This window comes from Procambarus clarkii, chromosome 6, assembly GCF_040958095.1.
Source record: "Procambarus clarkii isolate CNS0578487 chromosome 6, FALCON_Pclarkii_2.0, whole genome shotgun sequence".
In the NCBI taxonomy this organism is placed as follows: domain Eukaryota; kingdom Metazoa; phylum Arthropoda; class Malacostraca; order Decapoda; family Cambaridae; genus Procambarus; species Procambarus clarkii.
The window spans coordinates 26,242,040-26,261,495 of NC_091155.1; the positions used below are offsets into that span (position 1 = coordinate 26,242,040).

At 38.6% G+C, this 19,456-nt stretch overlaps 1 protein-coding gene across 7 annotated transcripts; it reads left to right on the forward strand.

Annotated features, from left to right (window-relative positions):
- The first annotated feature begins 213 nt into the window (after positions 1-213).
- LOC123754044 (Mediator complex subunit 30) lies at positions 214-18,613 on the forward strand. 7 transcript variants are annotated; one of them, XM_069307122.1, is made up of 7 exons: positions 214-278; positions 423-531; positions 3,026-3,103; positions 4,721-4,872; positions 5,669-5,827; positions 6,283-6,384; positions 18,451-18,612. In XM_069307122.1, exons 3-7 carry the CDS (start codon positions 3,028-3,030, stop codon positions 18,595-18,597), a joined length of 636 nt encoding a protein of 211 aa, XP_069163223.1. In that variant the 5' UTR covers positions 214-278; positions 423-531; positions 3,026-3,027; the 3' UTR covers positions 18,598-18,612. The 7 variants fall into 7 exon arrangements, with proteins under 7 accessions (XP_069163223.1, XP_045592129.1, XP_045592131.1 ...); XM_045736173.2 differs by lacking the exon at positions 423-531 and having other exon boundaries at positions 254-278; XM_045736175.2 differs by lacking the exon at positions 214-278 and having other exon boundaries at positions 391-531; positions 6,301-6,384; positions 18,451-18,613.
- The last annotated feature ends 843 nt before the right edge of the window (positions 18,614-19,456 follow it).

Below are 19,456 nucleotides of genomic sequence, written 5' to 3' on the forward strand. Positions count from 1 at the left end.
TGTACAAATAAGTCGCATTATATTTTTGCTCTTAAATACATTTTATTCATTATGCAACTGATAATATATATTGTACAAAGTGATTTATGTATGTATATATATATACATTTCTGCTACTGATATTAGCAGAAAACAAAGATGTTAAAACTTACGTCTAAATATTTAAATGTGTCATATCCCTAAAAATAGAATGAAAACGTTTTCCAACAGTCACGTGACTTTTGATCCTTAAAGGTGGCTGGTCTCTCTAGTGTGTATATACTCTCGGGATACCAAAAGTACTCAACCCACTACATATATACCTTGACATATCCATTAGACAAATCATAGATATTTAGTATTTATTAATTTATAACATAAAAACGCTCTTCCATTCAAACTGAGCGTTACTTCTATTACGTTATATTTTCTTCATTGAATAGATCCCTTGGAAACTGGAGGCCTCAGAGAGGCTTGTGTGTTGCATTAACCAAAATAATTGTAAAAAGACTGCTAAATCTTAGGAAATAGGCCTTCCTGTCAAGGAACTCGGTGAGCATCTCAATTACTGATTTTGTTGGTAATCTCTATAGACTGTAGCAGACCGTAGCTAGTGTGGAAGAACTACAGTGTGCACAGACCTGCTGGAGTATTGTATCCAGTATTGTATTTTGTATTGTAAACTTCAGCTAACTAATAAGCAACAGGTGTGATCATAATTGTGGTATTTTTTGTTATTTTGTGGCTAAAGTTATTATGTTTTGATATTAAAGTAACATAACACTGTTGAAGTGACAATTTTTGAACAATCCTCAAATTGTTAACAATCGTGGAATGGTCAAGTTGTACACAGGCTTTTTCCCACAAAGTTAGTTTTCTGGTTTCAAAATTATATATATAGAGTTAGGTTAAAATGCAGGAACTTAGGCAGTATTAGGCTCGGTTAGGTGGGGTATGATTGTTTTAGACACCAGACGATTCGAAGAAACACACTTCCTGGTTAAAACCATAAATATTGTTATGCTAGACTATAAACATAGAGTGGGTTGTATTGGGCTCGATTGAGTTAAGTTCGGTTGAGCTAGGTTAGGTAGGTTTCAAAATCTGTTGGTGAATCGTCTTGTGTACGGCTGACTTTTATCCTTTTGGGTTTGGTTAGTTAAGGTTAGTGGGGTGTGGTCAAATCCCACACTAGACGCTTCGTTAAAGGTTGTTTTCCCGATTAACTTAGCTTAAGCTGTGTTAAGCTCAGTTGGGTTAGATTAGGTTAGGTTGTTTGTTTTAGGTTGGGTATGGTTAGTTAATGAACTGTCTTGTGTATGATATTTCATTCAAATTCACATTAATAATTAATTTGGTCTGGGACAGGAAGCCTAAGGCTTATTTCTTCTTTCTTCTTATTTCTTCTTTCTTATTTCTTCCCAATACTGTAACCCATGGTTGGCACAGTAACTGTACTTATAGTCAATATAATGTAAGGATGTTTTTAACTTTTTTTTATTTTCAATACAATTTGATGTTTCAAATATCACACAACATAGACAAAGATGTATATGGTACCCTAGGGTTGCCAACTGGGAAAGCACTGCCTGTTGTGATGAGCGGAGAGCAACTGCACACTTAACGAGACCATTTACCTGCATTTACCTGAGTGTTACTACCTTTCTAGGGGCCTCAACAAGGACAGGATGGCAGTGGCTTTTCAAAGGTTCCCCTCATTTGTCCTGCTGATATTATTGAGCTGAATTTTGAAATTCAGCAGTGTTTTGGCATTTATGGCTATGGCAAATAGGCCATAGTTTATAACCATGCATTAAAAAACAAATCATTTCTGTCCTGCAGTGTGGCTTGTTGAGCTTGAAACTGTTGCTTCTTCTTTGTTACGTCTGACCATTTAAAGAACTTGTCTGGATCAATATCTTTAAAATTATTCAGTATTTTAAAAGTTTTAATGAGACCAGCCTTGTCATGTCTGGTTTGCAGCGTTGTTAGCCCTCTGGCAAGCAACTGTTCCTGGCATGCAAGCCGACTTTGTTCAGGAGAGACTTTTGTCGCCCAGTGTTGAACTTTCTCCAAAGCAGATACAGTATGTCTTTCTGAAGATAAGGTCTCCATGCTTGGATACAATAATCTAAAGTGTGGGTTATCTTGAGATGATTTCGGGTCTTAGCATCCCCGTGGCCAAGTCTTCAACTAGGCCTCCTTTTTTGTTACACACCCCCAGGAAGCATCCCGTAGCAGCTATCTAACTCCCAGGTACCTACTGTATTTATTGCTAGATAACAGGGGGCATCAAGGTTAAAGAAACTCTGCCTATTTGTTTCCGCCTCCACTGGGGATTGAACTCGGAACCTCAGGACTGCGAATCTGAAGCGCTGTCCATTCAGCTGTCAGGCCTCTAGTGTACCAGAGATTTGCACAGCTGTATAACAAACTTCTTTTCCTTGAAGTCAAAGTTTCGCTTGACTATTCCTTTGATTTAGTTTGCATTTTTACTGCAGCTTCCACTTGTGTAGCTGTCAGTAAATGGTAAATTCTGGCTGTTGGTCCTTTTCTTCATCACTCTGTTGCAAGTTATTGTAGTTGATTTGGTAGATATAATGCACATTGTTTTGCTTCACATGCAAGGTCTTCCATTTTTCATTATTAAAAGCATTTGCCAGTCCCCTGACTACTTGTGGCATTCATATAGATCTCTTTGTAAGGCCCCAATATTGTCTCTTCCTACTTTACCATAAATCGTAGTGTCATCTGTAAATTTGATGTGGTTTATAATATTTTCATATATGTCAAACCCAGTAACCAATAACAAGTGTAAATATTTTGTACTGAAGTTGACTGTAATTCATCTCTATAATGTTTCCATTTGGTAAATGGAAATACTGTAGTATGGTTAACGAAGTTACTACAACTGTGATTGTAAAAGTAATTGCATACCATCATCATCATGAAAATCTAGCATTTATTGAAGACTATAACTGATTGAGATACGGAGATAGTACAAAAATATATTACGTGCTGTGTTCTTAAGTATAATGTTTTTCAGCTATGGCAATGAGCAGCAGTTCTCCAGCAATGATCAGAGGCTCCTACACGGGCCAGATGGTTCCAGTTTCACAATCAGGTATTAAATATTTAAAGTGCTTGTTCCTTTATGTCATATCTTGCCATTCAGAATTATTTTAATATATAAAATACATTATGTTTACTGTAACCAGAAAATTTAATAAAATAACACTTTGGAGATCCACAATTATTCAAATATGGCAATTAGGTCTTTAGGAAATTATTATAATAATTTTAACACGATATATTATTCATTATATCCTGTACAGTACAATACTGTTTTTAGTAATAAGCATTAAAAAGACAAAGCATTAATGTAGGTTTGCTTTTATTTGGAAAATCATAATCTAATTTTTATTTTGAAAAAATTACCATTGTCTTTTCAAATAGGTTAAGTGTGATTGGTAGGTTAGAGCTAAATAGTACTCTGTACTTCCATTTCCCACTTAATGTATAAATTATTACCCTATCTACCAATGTCTTAGAAATAAAAAATTATCCTTTAACATTTAATTCTTCCTCCTCCTATATTGTAGAAAGTCTTAACCCTTAGGCTGAGTTAAGCAATACCAATCAACTTTAGGAAAAAGGGATTTATGACACAATAATCAACCTATGCAGATGAGGAGTCACAATAACATGGCTGAAAAATGTTGACCAAACCACACACTAGAAAGTGAAGAGCTGACGACGTTTCGGTCCGTCCTGGACCATTATCAAGTCGATTGTGATGAGAGGAAGGAGGCAAAGGCAGTAAATAGGCGAGAGAGAGGTGAGGAGAAGGAAATCTTACAGGAATAAAAAAGCAAGGCAACAAGTACAGAAGGTAAGGTGTAATAAAGGAAATAATAATAATAGGAATAAGAAAGGGATCGTAAGAGAAAACAAGGTAAAGAAAAAGAAGATAGATATCTTTCTTCTTTTTCTTACAGTATATATCCAAGAAGAAAGAAAGAAATCTTTCTGCTTTTTCTTTACCTTGTTTTCTCTTGCATTCCCTTCTTAATCCTATTACTATCTCCTTTATTACACCTTACCTTCCGTACCTGTTGCCTTGCAACAGGTACGGAAGATTCTTCCTGTAAGATTTCCTTCTTCTTACCTCTCTCTTGTCTATTTACTGCCTTTGCCTCCTTCCTATAATCACAATCGACTTGATAATGGTCCAGAACAGACCGAAACGTCGTCGTCTCTTCACTTTCTAGTGTGTGGTTTGGTCAACATAATCAACCTATCTTGAGACCTTGAGATGATTTCAGGGCTTAGCGTCCCTGCGGCCCGGTCTTCAACCAGACCTCCATCCATGTACTGTGCAGTACCTAGGAAACCTCTTTAAAATCATGTAATATTTGATCAGGTCCTCTGACTTTCCAGGCAGGCCCCCCTTGACCCAGTAAATGCTGCAATTAGTTAGTGACAGAATGGATTGTCATCCCATTCTATAGCGCCAAAAATTGACACTTAGGTATCCTTCATACCCTCACACTCTCACCAATTACTATGATCTGTTATTACATACTTAAGGTATGTTAAGCTGTTTTGTTAGCCTCTTTTTTTTTTTTTTTTTTTTTAGGATGAGATTATATTTTAATGTTTTAATACTGTATAATCGGAAGTAGCCATATATATATATATATAGTGTAGAGTCCAAATGCATTGTCACTCTTCTTGACAGGTGGCCAGGGTTCTCAACAAGGTGTGGAATCTTCACAGACACAGACACATACTCAAAAAAGCACAGCATTTTTATGTAAGGCGGGATGTGAAGCCGTTCAAGACATTGTCATGAGGACTTGTGAGGTGTTTTCTCATCTGAGAAATATGCCAGTGAGTGTTTTCAGAAAGCTTCTGTGTGGTATGGAGGGTAATTGTGGTATAGAGATATTTTGCTTTTCTGGACTGGGTTCTGCACTCAGCTGATTCCCAATGTATTAGGTTTAAGCAGTTGCCTGTTTTCATGAATCATTGATATCTTTCTCTCTTTTTTTTCTTAGTTTTAGGTTGATCTTTGATCCCCAAACAACTCTCACCTCTTAGAGAGAGAGAGCCAGATTCTGGCCTTAGCTTCTGGTAAACTCGAGTGGATCTCGGAGGCCTTGTGTCAGGCCCTAGGGCCTGAGAGCCCCACTGTTTAACTCCATGAAACAACTGGGGCAGGCCTTCCAGAAAAATAGTTTTCCAGAAGAAGGCCTTCTGGAAAAATAGATAAAAACAAAGTCCACATTAAATTATGTTGTCCTCATTTGAGAAAAACTGTCTACTTGGATGTGGCTAGCCTATCCATTAAATCAAGTCAGACAGTTCTACCTAAAAAGCACAGCAAGGATTTTCAGGATAAAAGGAGAAGATTCAGTCCCAGTTAATCTAGATTAACAGGGTTCTGTACACTATATTGTACCTTGTATTTTTCATTGCTAAAATTATGAACAGTATTTTCATTAAAATTCGGTCACAACAGCAGTACAGTAATAATAATTTTATAAAAAATACATGATTATAGTAATGTATGACTAGGTATTTATATTTTGTTAATGCCACTAAAATATATATACAGTACAGTTACTGCTTTGATTACTTAAAATGCTTTATTATTTGAGTCTAAATTTTAATTATATATTTTCAGCTTCCAAATGGTACAAGTCAAGGCACACAGTTAAGCAATGAGAAAAAAATTCGTATTCAGGAGAATCTTAATGCCATTCAGCGTCACTTTAAACCCCTCCGAGCAATTTACACCCGGGTTAATGACGATTGTGCAGGAATGGAATATACTCACATTGAGGTCAGTTCTTAGAGTGTCATAAATTATTAAAGTAGTTATTTCATTACTATTTGGCAGGCTGCTAAAAAAAAATTGTAAATAACAACTGTGGTCATTCTGCTACACAATTTAAGGTAGCATATACTGTATAGTATTAGAAAAATGTAATACAACTGAGTAGAGTATATTTAAAACACTATTTTGATCAGTTCACTTGGTCAATTTTTAAGGTAAAATTCTACTTTGCTTCTAGATAGGATTAAAAAAAATTGTGTTTATCCCTTCATAGCATGAATTGCATGGTAATATTTAGTTAATATTGTTTGTGTATGCAATGTATATGAAATAGCTTAAGCAACAAATATTTTAATACATATATTATTACATACATTATTTGCATTTGCACATGTCTAATTTGTATTGTGAATCCAAGCTGTTGTTAATTGTTGTGCAACTTAGCAACTCTGTCATCACAGAGCTTAATTCCTTACAAGGACGAGGCAGACAACAGACCAGATTACAAGAAAATTGGTGAAAATTATCGTCATCTTGTGGAGGAATCTAGGGAACTCAAAGAGGTAGGTTACCTCTTTCATCTTGTATTTATTTATTGTCTTATCAGAACGGAGTTCGATTTCAAGCTGAGTAGTAGTTAATGTTTTTGTTGGCTTAATGAAGAAGAGAAGCCCTTCAAGTTTCCCCATACATAGAAGATCTTTTGAAAGTGCATAAGATGAAACAGATGGAGTACACAATAATTTTCAAGGTAAACTAATAAGTTAAAATCGGTCACATACTGCATTTTGGTGTTATTGATGCAAGAAGGTGTACTGGGAGACTCATACTGTTAGATCCTGATTTTACATTTATTTTATTCAACATGGCCATGCTAAAATAATTGAGGATTAATTGTACCATATTTGATTCTACATGACCAAGATTATCAAAATCTCAAAAGTTTGACAAAATTAATAAATGTGCATTGATCATATTCTGTGCTTAGTGTAAGCTTTTATATTAATAAAAACTATGGGGATATGAAATGGTCTTTACCTAGTTGCTTCTCTACCATAGTTTATATGGTCTGCCCAAGACATCATTCACTACTAAGCTGTTGGTCTTGTTATCCCAGTGAGCAGAGTAGCACTGCTTTCACCTGTGAAGACTGCTCGTACCCTACTCTTGTATCCATGAAATCCACCCAAGCCAAAACCTGTTTCTAAATGGATGCACAATAGCCCGAGTAGATCAGATGCTTATTTATGGCTGATTCATTTTCCAAAATATTCTGATCAATTTACACCTCCAACTTTACTTTTCTAATTACCCCTTAGAAATTTTAGCCACACTTACTTCCCACCCTTTGAATTCTCACTCCTCCATCCCTTCCCTACCACTAGAACTACTGGTACCTGCCTTCACACTCACAGCCAGTACACCTGCCAACTAAATACCTATTTCCCAACAGTTTACCTCACCAATTCCCTCTTCCTTCTCCAATCTCCAATTCTTTACCGTCAAAAACTCCTCAGCGACAAAAAAACAAGTTCAAGAAAGGCTCAAAGCATAGTACAGAAATGCATATGCAAACCTGGCTAATGTAAGATCAGTATTTAAAAATCAAAATACAGTCTTTCAAGACTATTCATTTGAGTAGACTTCCAAAATTGTAAAATTTTCATACCAGTGCAGTACATTCCAGAGTAGAATGTCTTAAGTGAGGTGAACTTACCTTACTGCTGTTATGGACCCAAGGACACTCCAGGGGCTGATTTAGCTTCACCATTTTATTAAGTAACTGGAAGATATAGACCTTTAAGCAGAAAGCCATAGCATGAGGATTAAGAAGAGAGAGACTGTATTGAAGTGCCAAAACACCAAGGAATTCCAGCATAAAGTAGCCACATGACATCCATATTTGAAAACAGTACAGTGGTTTGCAACAAGACTAGTTCTGTACATGAATTAAGATGACTAACCTATGAGCACAGGTTAAGGTATCTTAATCTAACAACTCTGGAAGAGAGATACAGCAAAGAAAATATGATCACTACATACAAAATACTGAGGATAATTGTAAATGTGGATAAAGATATCTTTAAATTGAAAGAAAGTAAGACAAGAGGACAATCAGTTGAAGCAGGAAGTGCAAATGTTCAAAAAATGTAAGGAAGTACAAGTGGTAAATAAGTGGAGTTCCATGATAAATGAAGTTATTGACAACACCTCTATCAATAAATTCGAAAGTACAATACAGAACTTAAATGTCAGGAAATTTAAAAGTACACCACGTTTAAACTGCTGAGCCTGTGCAGATTTCTATAATTCATGCTATAATTATGTTTGTTAGTTATCTTTCAGATTATATTCTTATTCAAATTTCATGCTATATATTTTACCAATGTAAGTCTCACTGCTCTAATTGTTAGCTATAAGTTTTTACAGGTGTACAATTGTTCACTCCTTTTGTTGATTACTTGCCTGTTCACTCAAGTCACAATTGTTGATTTGTATAAATCACTTACAGATGCAAATTTTAAATCTAAATAAGGAGCTAGTCTTCACTTCCTGTGCACTCTGATAGGTAAACATTACTTACACAATCACCATTGCAACCACATCAACCACTTGGTACATCAAAACCACATTTATCATAACTATAAACACAAATACAACTGCAAATATCATAACCATTGCAAACACGACTCTAGAAACCACCACTACTAATATAACCACTACTATTATTACACCCATCCCATACCCATTACAGTAACACACATTACACCAAATCTTTTTCATTACAACAACCTGTGTACATTACCCTTTTCCCTTGGTGGCCGGGGACGCGCTTTGGGTGACCCAGTTTCCCTTCTTCCCTGTTCCTGGGCTCGGGTCTCCCAGGTCGTCCTCAGGGTTATTCGGTCCAGCCAGCCTGCAGTGTATCCTCGTGCCCATAATGCTTGCTAATTTGCTGCTTTAGCTGCTGTTTTTGGTTATATGTCTTGGGCTGACATTCAGGGGGGGGAGGGGAAATTTTGGAGGTCAAACAGGCTCTTGGCCACCTGTTACCTTGTTAATGATCCTGGCCCTGGTTGGGCGCTCCCCTTCCCAGGGAGCGGAAGCTGCACAGACAGCAGCGCGGTGGCAGTTGTGATGTCATGCTTGTTTGCTTGTTTTCATATTGTTGAGTTCTGCTTGATAGTTCGGCTTTCGGTAGCAATTTTTAACCAGGTGGAGTTTATTTTGGGACACCTGCCTTTCTGGGTGCTTAACCCAGTCGATGGCAGACATCGAATGCTTCCAACCACATGGGAAGGGGGTTCTATAGGCCATTGCTCCTCGTGCCTCTCTGAGGGGGGTCAGGTTCTAGCTTGTAGTCCTCAGTAGGCAAGAACTCCAATCGAATTGACTGATGCCACGGTCTAATACATACATATCAGCCCGGTATGCTCTGGGGAGCAGGAGGGGGGCTCTACCCAGAAAATCACAGGTACAAATATAATAAATGAACTTGATGTGCAGAAGAGAAAGACGGTTGCATTACTTGCCTTCCACGCTGTGCGTCTTCATTAAGGTAACATACTTGTATTTTTTCTTTTCAGCAACTATATCTGAAAGCCAGATACATGAAGGAGATCATTGACCAGCTACGCAAAATTATATGGGAAGTGAACACTATGTTGGCCATGAGCAATATGTAATGCTGTATATTAACTTACCTCTCAGACTTGTTAACACATATCTTACTATATGGCATTTTGAATCAAAATTTATATATTTTTTAGTATATTGCTTTGGTTTAAAAAATATATTCTGTATTCTGTTATTGAAATCCTCGTTTTCATTTACATATAAATTTTTGGGCATGTGTACATGTTAAATGTATTTGGATTTATTTAATTTATGGTATAATGGAAATTAAATTCCATTCCATGTACGGTGTTAAATGCTAAATTAATTTATCATACTTTCCTGGAATTTGTTTATACAGTACTGAAAATACAAAATAAAATGTTTTGATTACTTGTTGATTTATTGTATTTCACCATGCTATGAGTCAGTAATATATGTAAAATATTATAATGAACTAGCTATCCATTTTGTTTAAACAGAATAGCTTAGACAATATTGTACAAACATTGGACTGTTACACAATACTTGCTTTTTCTCTCTAAGAGCCTTAAGGTTCATCAGGACAAAATACACATGCTAATTCCTAATCAATCTATTACCCTCCACTGTCCTTCTTCCTTCCTCCATGGCACAAACTTTGCAAATGCAAATCACAGTGTTAAGGTGGAAAAACTATGGAGATTATCTCAATCCACCACTGAGCATCCATTCACTGCATACAAAAGAACATGTCAAAACACTCAACATCACCTGCAAGGAAAATCTTGAAGAAAACCAATTATTGCTCTGCTAACTATGTATTGGTTAGTAATTAGCTACTGCACCAGCCACCAATAGATGGCAGCACAGGATCAGAGAACAGGGAAGGGAAGGGAACTATCAGGAGAAAGTGCCACGAGATTAGGATAAGGATTTGGGAGGGGATGTAGGGAAAAAATGGTGCCCAACCACATGGATGTTCGGGGATGGAATGCCGACCTGTTATTATTGCCTAACTGTCCAAGTATACACCCTGAGCTTTGTAGAGGCTGATTCACTTAAGTATGATTGATTGCTTCCCAAGATGTTGCCTTTGCAAAGGTGATTCCTTGTTTTAGTGTTTGCTTCATAGCTTGGTAATTGAATTCTTTGCATATTTCTGGCTTTTTTTGTTCTGCTTCAGATTGTTTTCAGGGGTTGTCTTCACTGCCTTTTAGACTATTACTGTGCCATCTGCTTTTACAGTAGTTATCTTCCCTGACACATGTGGGGTTCCTTTAAATCTAGTGCTTTTGTTCCTTTTGAATTGTAGCACTCATAGTTGCACTGTTCTGATAATATATCTAAACTCTAATACAAACTCTTATATTGGTGATCATACATATTGTCCCTGTTGGGTGATTTTTGGATTACTAACCATTCAGGCTTAGCTTGAAGTTCTAAATGTGACTTCTTTTTTATAAATTTTTTGCCAGCTCATGGTTGTCTTTGCCACTTCCTATTGTATTTCACTAGTAAAACTAGTTTTGCTTAACATACACTGAGTGCACTTCTCTTGCTTCTGGGCTCCTCTCTGGGGCTTAGGTCTGGACTAGCGTGGCTCCCAGTGGTACTGTGGTAGATTCCTGGGGGATACATGTGCAAGGGATTCCAGAAACTAGAGTGGGTGTTGTTTAACATTGATTATTAGAGCTTATTCATGCACCATTTATTGATTTGTAATGATTTCTGATTACAAAATCACTGCTTGTACTGCAGTGGCTATGTATAACAATGTAACATTACATTGTAATGTAATTTTAGGTAATACTTAACATACATTTAGTTTAAGAAGGTTTATTCATAATAGAATAAAGGATATAAATAACAAGGACAAGGACATAGTCCTTGTCCTTGTTATAAATAGATGTCCATAGATATAAATAACAAGGACATAAATGAATAAATAACCACAGCTGTAATACACATTACAGTTGTGGCTGGAAAAAGGCACGTTTAAGGAAAACAATTATAGCTTACAATTAGTGGTGAGACTTGTATTAGAAAAACACACAGGTATAAAATTAGATTGATGAGACTTATATAACCTAAATATAACATGTTTATGGTAATTTGCATATCCTATGAATTACAAATGAACATAAATCATAACAAATGTCATTGTAAGACATTTTGAAAAGGAACTGTTGCTTAAAGTATAAATTATTTCAGCTTGAATAGATTTTATAATATATATATATGGATTAAGGCGTCCTGTACATACCAGTTGCGTTGCTCCTAGCAGTATGGGTTCGAGTCACTATAAACATTACAAACTTAATACAAATTAAGTTTAATTAAAAACTTCATTCTTAAATTATTGTACATTTGGTTTCCCATTATCAGGGACAGGAAGCCTGTACTTAAGCTTATTGAGGTTCCCCCCACCCCACCCTTGTGGATTTGTTCATCAAATGAACAAATCCACAAAGGTCTGATGCATCACACTATTGTGATTTCTGTGTGTAATGAAGTAAGGGCGAAGAGGTAGAATAGCTTATTGACAGAGCCTGGGTGCATGGGGGAATTGTGTAAAACCCTGTTTTGTGTCTCGGAGAGACAGCAAGATCTGTGTGAGGTCAGTTGAACTCCCAGTTCCAATTCATTTACCATGTCGTGGCACAGTCGATTAAGGCGCGTCTGGGATCCTCTCGGACGTAGGTTCTAACCCTCATCACGGCCCTTGTGGATTTGTTCATTTGATGCATCACGCTATTGTGATTTCTGTGCGTATTTGGAGAGGGGCATAAAGGTGAAGCAGGGTGTGAGTGTGGAGAGGGAAGGAAAAGGAAGAGGGAGGGGATGCACATGATAAGACAGTACTCCAAAATACAACTGGAAAAAGTCTTCAGGAATAATTAAATAACTTTTGACAAGCCTCTGGCTTATTGTCCCCGTCGAGGCCAATAGTTTCTCCCGGTAGCTTTCATGTAAATTCGTGCAACATACTCTGTTATAAATTAACAATTTGTCACAAGGTAATTTGCTAGAAACCCCAAACTGAGGACGGGTAGGGATGGAGGTGATATCAAAATGAGCTCAGTTCTTGTTGGAAGAGTCATTACCGGAGGGCATTTGACGGTCGGGAGCCCGGCCATGTACCCGGATGTATTCACCTAGTTGTATTCACCTAGTTGTGTTTGCGGGGGTTGAGCTTTGCTCTTTCGGCCCGCCTCTCAACCGTCAATCAACTGTTTACTAAATACTTTTTTTTTTTTTATCTCCACACCACCTTCTCCGGAAGTGCGCGAGTTCACCCGTTCCGGTAGTCCATATTGCTAACAGATATATATGGTAATCATTATTTTATCTCATACTGTATTTCCATATCCGTCTTTGGCTTTGACATTTTACATTTACATTTAAGAAATATACACTGATCATGTGTGTGTATAAATCTGGTCGTACTTTTCATAAAATATTATGAAACCTGGAATGAACCCAAGTGAAAAGTGGGGGAAATCTGGCTTGGTGGGTGTGAGAGGGAGCTAGGTAAGGAGTCAACAAGGTCAGGCGAGGCTCCCAGCATCCCTCTCTCTCTCACCTTCATTCACCATCCACGACGCTCGCCCCACACCACCACCACACTACCCTCCGAGACGTTCATCAAGACACAGGTGCCCTCAGATCAGCAATCACCTTTCTCACCTACTTGTGTCGTGGGGACTGTGTTATCTAATATGCAGCGCGAGAGTGAAGTGAGGCACTTGAATTAAGTGACGCGCGACGTCCAAAAATCCTAGCATTTGGATCACGTGTTATTATATAGGATTCGACGTATGCTTCCTGGTGCATATAGCTTGAATTTACCCGATATCTTGAAGTATTTCGCTGAGCAGTGTTGTAGTGTCGCGCAAACGGAAACATGGAAATAAAAGCAATAATGCTTGTGGTGATGATGCCAATGGTTGTGGTGATCACTGGGATAGCTGCCTTGCCCCAGACCAGCATGGAACACACGCCAAGAGACCACCAGCGTGCCCTATCTCTGGAACATCTCGAGAGCCCTAACACTGCATCAATTATTACCTCAGAGTCCTTGATCAGCGCTCAGGAGTCCTTAAACGAGCAAACCGACGAGCCGACGGTGTTTCAAACCACAACTGAAAGCTTTGAACTCCCTACCACTACGTCAATGCCACCGACCACAACGGAGTTTCCGACTGAAATTGACACTACATATCCTATTAATTCTGTCATCTCCAATGGCCCGTCACTTCCTGAAGATGGTGAAATCCATACCCTTCTCATAACGTTCCCAAATATAAGCTGTCCACAGGGATTCCGGGCTGATCCCAACGGCAGGTGTCGACCAACTTTCAGACGACCATTTAATCTAGGCTGGAGTTTGAACGACGAACAGCAGCCTCTTCTTCATCGCTTTGCAACGGTAACTCAGAGGAATTCCCCCTCAAAAATATCACAACAAATTGACCCAGGAAGTGGAAATAAAATTATTAAATTATGAATTATTAAAATTCGATAAACGTATTTCTCTTGCTGGCAGTGAGAATTATAGCACGAAACTTTACCTTTCATGAATTATAATGGCAGTGTGAAAGTTAAAAAGTTTTGAAACGACGTAATGCTTTACGACGGATAAGTCAAGATGTGGAAAATTATCGCTCTCTATTTACTCCTCTGTAGACGTGAAACTGGATCGATAGTGCAGAATCCTGTGTGACCACTACATCTCCGTGTATTGTTGAACTCGGGTTCTCCTCGTCATCTTCTTTGAAGCCTTCGACATACACCTGCATTTTAAAGTGGCGAGGCCTGTAACGCCACAAATAGCCAGTATCCAGTCCCTGCTTGCCTGACCGTCTTGTACAACTGCCGGCCGTGGCAGTATAGGCGGAACCAGCCACTGCATCATAAGCTGTGAGGCCTGCCTAGCAACTTCCTCGCCTCTCTTTACCGGACAGAAGTCAGCGTTTAGAGCACCTCTGACGTCAAAGCTTCACTACCACCTGGCACATCCAGAGTTGATCGTTTTCGTTGCTGCAGTATAATATGTAGCTGTAGGCTAGTTGATTGGTATATTGTATCATTCTCATAAAAGTGTACCGTTGACTATTATGTTTTCGGGAAATTTTTCAAGTAGGAAAGTGTTAAGTGTTAACTGCCAGTAGGCTATTGACAAACTCCAAATTACTCTTACAGTATTACCACCCAACCACTTTGACTGGATGGTAGAACGACGGTCTCGCTTCATGCAGGTCTGCATTCAATTCCCAACCGTCCAATTGGTTGGGCACCATTCCTTCCCCCGTCATATCCAACATCCTAATCCTGACCCCTTCCAAGTGCTATAAAGGCGTTATAGCTTGGCGCTTTCCCTGACAATTAATTAATTACAGTATTACCATAAACGCTAAGCGAATCTTGTCCTTAGGCCAAAATTTCATATATTTATGAGAATATGATTAAGTTTCATTCTTAATTAATAAAGTATGTAAAACTAATATTTCTTTGAATTGTAGTAGCTATATGTAAGTTTACCCTGAGTTATGTAAAGTCACCTCATTGTCCCAAAAGATTTTCTCATGTGAAGGTGTCACCTGAATTCTGGGAACATCACTTGCTTGTCATCACACTAGAACCATGTACATGACCTCCCAAAACCCAGTGATTGATAAAGATTAAGCCACACACAAAAAGTGGCAGAGGCATGAATAGCCCGTAAGAAATCCAGTGTTGTTGTTATAGATTCAGCTACTCGGAACAAGTTCCAAGTAGCACGGGCTATGGTGAGCCCGTAGTGGACTTCCAGGCACAGGAGCGGTGCTGTGTGTGTGAAAAACCCAGTGATTGTTGTTGTTTAAGATTCGCTACTTTGAACAAAATGTTCCAAGTAGCACGGGCTCACCATACTGTGTACTCTATGTACTGTACTGTGTAAGCTGCGTGTAATGTACTGAGAGCATATATGTTTCTAAAATTATTGTGATTGTTTGTTGTTAGTATATATATTTTTATATATATTTCCTTGTTTATTGTGGTTTGCAATTTTTATATATATAATAGTTGTGGTCGTTTTCGAACCCGTTGTTGATGTTCATAAAAAACTGGTTAACTCGCTTTTCATGACTGTAACTTGCTTAGTTAAATTACTTTTGGGGGGTTCAGCTTCTGAGCCCATTACATGTGCCTCTGTAATTTTTACACTACCACCCACAGGATGGGTATGGGGTGTATAATAAATGAACTAAACTGAACTGAACCCATTCTCAACCTAACAAAGAGCCCACTGAGTTCTTTTCCCTATATGTATATCTATTTTCCAGAATTTCACTAAAACTCTTCGCCATCAGGCTAACACTTCATAGCAATTTAGTTCATACTGATCCTTTTGCTACCGACATTCCCAGTAATTACTCTATTTTAGGGTTGTCTTGTGCTTTCCGTTATTGGGACTATTTATGTCCTTTTCCAGATGATTATTATTTCTGAGAGACCTACTCTCTCGAGTGTCCGTCCTCAGAACAAATCCATTACCATGAGAAACCTCTTCCACGCAATCAAGCCTAACCTAACAACCAAATGTAATCAAGCCTAACCTAACTAAACGTAATCAAGTCTAAGCTAACCAAACATAATCAAGCCTAACTTAATCAAACCAAAATTGAGAGTAGATAATAGCACTTAATATGTAGTCGTTCTCAATTCATTCCCGTGAGTGGATCTCCTCGCTGAGGACAGGTTGCTTATGAATGTGTTGAACTGAATGTGTCCTGTTATCATTTACATGCAATTTTAGCTGAGGAACACAAATATATTTTGTTGTAGGGGGTGAGAATATGGTTGTAGGGGTCCACAAATGAGAACGTGATTGTAGGCGATCACAGGTGAGAACGAGGTTGTAGGAAGATCCACAGGTGAGAACGTGGTTTTAAGGGTCCACAGGAGAGAGAGTGGTTGTAGGGGTCCACTGGTGAAAACGTAGTTGTAAGGGATTCACAGGTGAGGACGTGGTTGGAAATGAGACATGAAATGTTGGGAACCACTGGTCTAGTAATATTTCTTTTGTCGCATCTATTTCCTTTAGGTGTTGTTATACCTCGTCAGCAATCACTACGATTTCGTTTAATGTTTCTTTTGGCTGCCTATCATCCTGCAACCTTGGTCTACACATAGGTAATTCTTTGTGAAAAACTTGAAATCTTTTGTTCTGAGAAAAGTCTCAGAACTCGACAAGGAAGTGTTCACACACTTCTTTGTCGATTTCTGTCTCCTCAACTTGATCACAATGTCTCTTACCGTTATTTTTCTTCTTATATGGCGATACAACAGCTTTGAGTGTTCCTTTGCTTTTGTCCTTATGTTATTTTCAGATTTCCTTTTAACTTTTCCCCCTGACTCATGTGTGTACGCATTTCTGCCTCTCTATTGTCCTACTTTCCAAGTTTTGTGTGTTTTGTTTTACCCTCGCTGTCTGTTACTTTCATTGCTTGTTAAACCAAAGGGTTGACTCTGATTTCTAGGCCATCTCCTAGAGTGGGACGAACTGCTCCGTGCTATCTCCTTATTTCCATGCTACTAATTCCATCTTCCTGTTTATTGGCTTCTCTTCTAATTCTTTTTCTTATTGAAGGTATTGCATATAGGCCCTAACCCTCCTGTAGTTCCCACGTCTCTAATCTCCTCTTCAACGAGCTTTTCTACCCTCTCCCCCCCCCCTCCTCACTTTACCTTAATTCCACTATGAAGTCAAACGCAGTTATGCAGTAATCGTAATATCATTTTTGCGCAACACGAAGTCTGGTGTTGCTGGTTGGTCCTCTCCCTTCTCTCTTGTGGGTCCTGTGACATGTCGCTGGAAGAAGTGTTTGTCTGCTGTTTCCCCTCTGCTTTGCTGTCACCCGACGATGGTATACCACTATACAACCCGAAGCATTATGGATTTCAATCATTCCATAAACTTTTCCACTTCTGAAATGATCTTTATTACTTTAGATTTCCGTAAACAACTCACTTTCACTCTTCTTACCTTCACATCTTCCCATTTTTTCCTGCTGCCTCATTACTTTCCCACAACAACTTGTATTTCTTCATCTCACTCATTATACTCTGTACCACACCTCCCACTTCAGCCTCTTGCCTCACATCACAATTTGCCTTTCTCTCTCTCTCTTTGTCTGTCGCCTGGCTTCTTCAACTATCTTGACATGATAATGGTCCAACACGGTGACAAAAGACGTCTCTTACTTGTTTCATAAGAATAAAGGAAAGTGGAGAATGCCTGTTGGCCTATTCGAGGTAGATAGGGTCCAGTAACCTTTAGTGTTCAAGGTAGCGTTTTCTCTTGTAAGCATGCTTCGTTATAGGCCAAGGCATATATATATATATATATATATATATATATATATATATATATATATATATATATATATATATATATATATATATATATATAATATAATATGCATATATGCAGTTAGGATCAGTTTTTTTCTGGATCTTGTAAATACAATGACGTTTCAGAAGCCTAGCACTGTTACTCTCACGCTAAGGCTAATTCTGTTATTGTCACACCAAGCCTAGTATTGTTGCCACGCCAAGCGTAGCAATGATACAGTCACAGCGAGTCTGGACTTGGTGTGATTGTATTCGTAATTACACTTACCAAGCCTAATACTACTTCAGTTACACAAAGCCTGGCACTGTTACAGTCACACAAAGCCTGGCACTGTTACAGTCACACAAACCCTGGCACTGCTACAGCGCCACAAAGCCTGGCACTGTTACAGTCACACAAAGCCTGACACTGCTACAGTTACACAAAGCCTAGCACTGCTACGTGTCACACGAAGCCTGGCACTGCTACAGTTACACAAAGCCTGGCACTGCTACAGTCACACAAAGCCTTGCACTGCTACGTGTCACACGATGCCTGGCACTGCTACGGTCACACGAAGCCTAACACTGTTACTGCCAGGTTCTAGTAAAGATTAATGCTGAAAGGAAAGTACAATGGGATTATTTTATTGCAGATCTTGGTATTATGGCGGGATATTCTCGCAAAGCTGCTAACACGCCACGAACTTCTTAAGAGAGGTACCATTAGTGGTAAAATAGAAAATACCATTGGTAAGTCCCGTGACGGAAACGATTGTCGTCTTAGGAAATTCGTCATCTAGAACCCCCCATTGTTCGCCTGGTGACTGTGACGTCACCGTGTGACGTCATACAGGTAACACCCCTCTGTATGACAGTTGCATTTTCTCTCTCTGATTATCTTCCTGATTGTCTCGTCATTGTTATGGTAAGACACGAAGATCCGTCTGTATTTCCTCTTCCCTAGTATCAGGAAGATGGACGAACTTACAGCAGTTTAATATAAAATTTATAATAAAAGTTATGCATTGTGGAAAATATAATAACACAGAGCGTAAAGTACTGGATTGCACTTAAAATGGAAAGGCATAGACAATGTATATGTCTCCTATATAGTGTTAAATAACACTAACTGCCCAATCTTCTTCAGGTTATCTTGAGATGATTTCGGGTCTTAGCGTCCCAAAAAGGCGTCCTCCTTTTTGATACCGCCAGGAAGCAGCAGCCCGTAGCAGCTGTCTAACTCCCAGGTACCTATTTCTTCAGGGTGAAAGAAACTCTGCCAATTTGTTTCCGTCTTCACCGGGGATGGAACCCGGAACCTCAGGACTACAAATCCCGAGCGCTGTCCACTCAGCTGTCAAGCCCGAGCACATACTTTTATCTGTATTGAGGCAGGTGTGGCATTTCTTCAGATAAGTTTGGGGAGGAATAACTTTAAGAATGGACTAAGTAATTTTTACATATGTTCATCAGCAGCATTTTAACTACTGTGAAAACATCGCTCCGTTTCTCATGGATGGTCTCAAACCCACTAAGTTGTGCTATATATATGTTACTAGAAGAGGGTACCAGGCGGTGCCCGGGTCAGCCTCCATAAGGTTGCAGCATTTAAGTGTTGAGAGGCCGAAGAACGCAAATCTGCCATCAAAATATAGATTT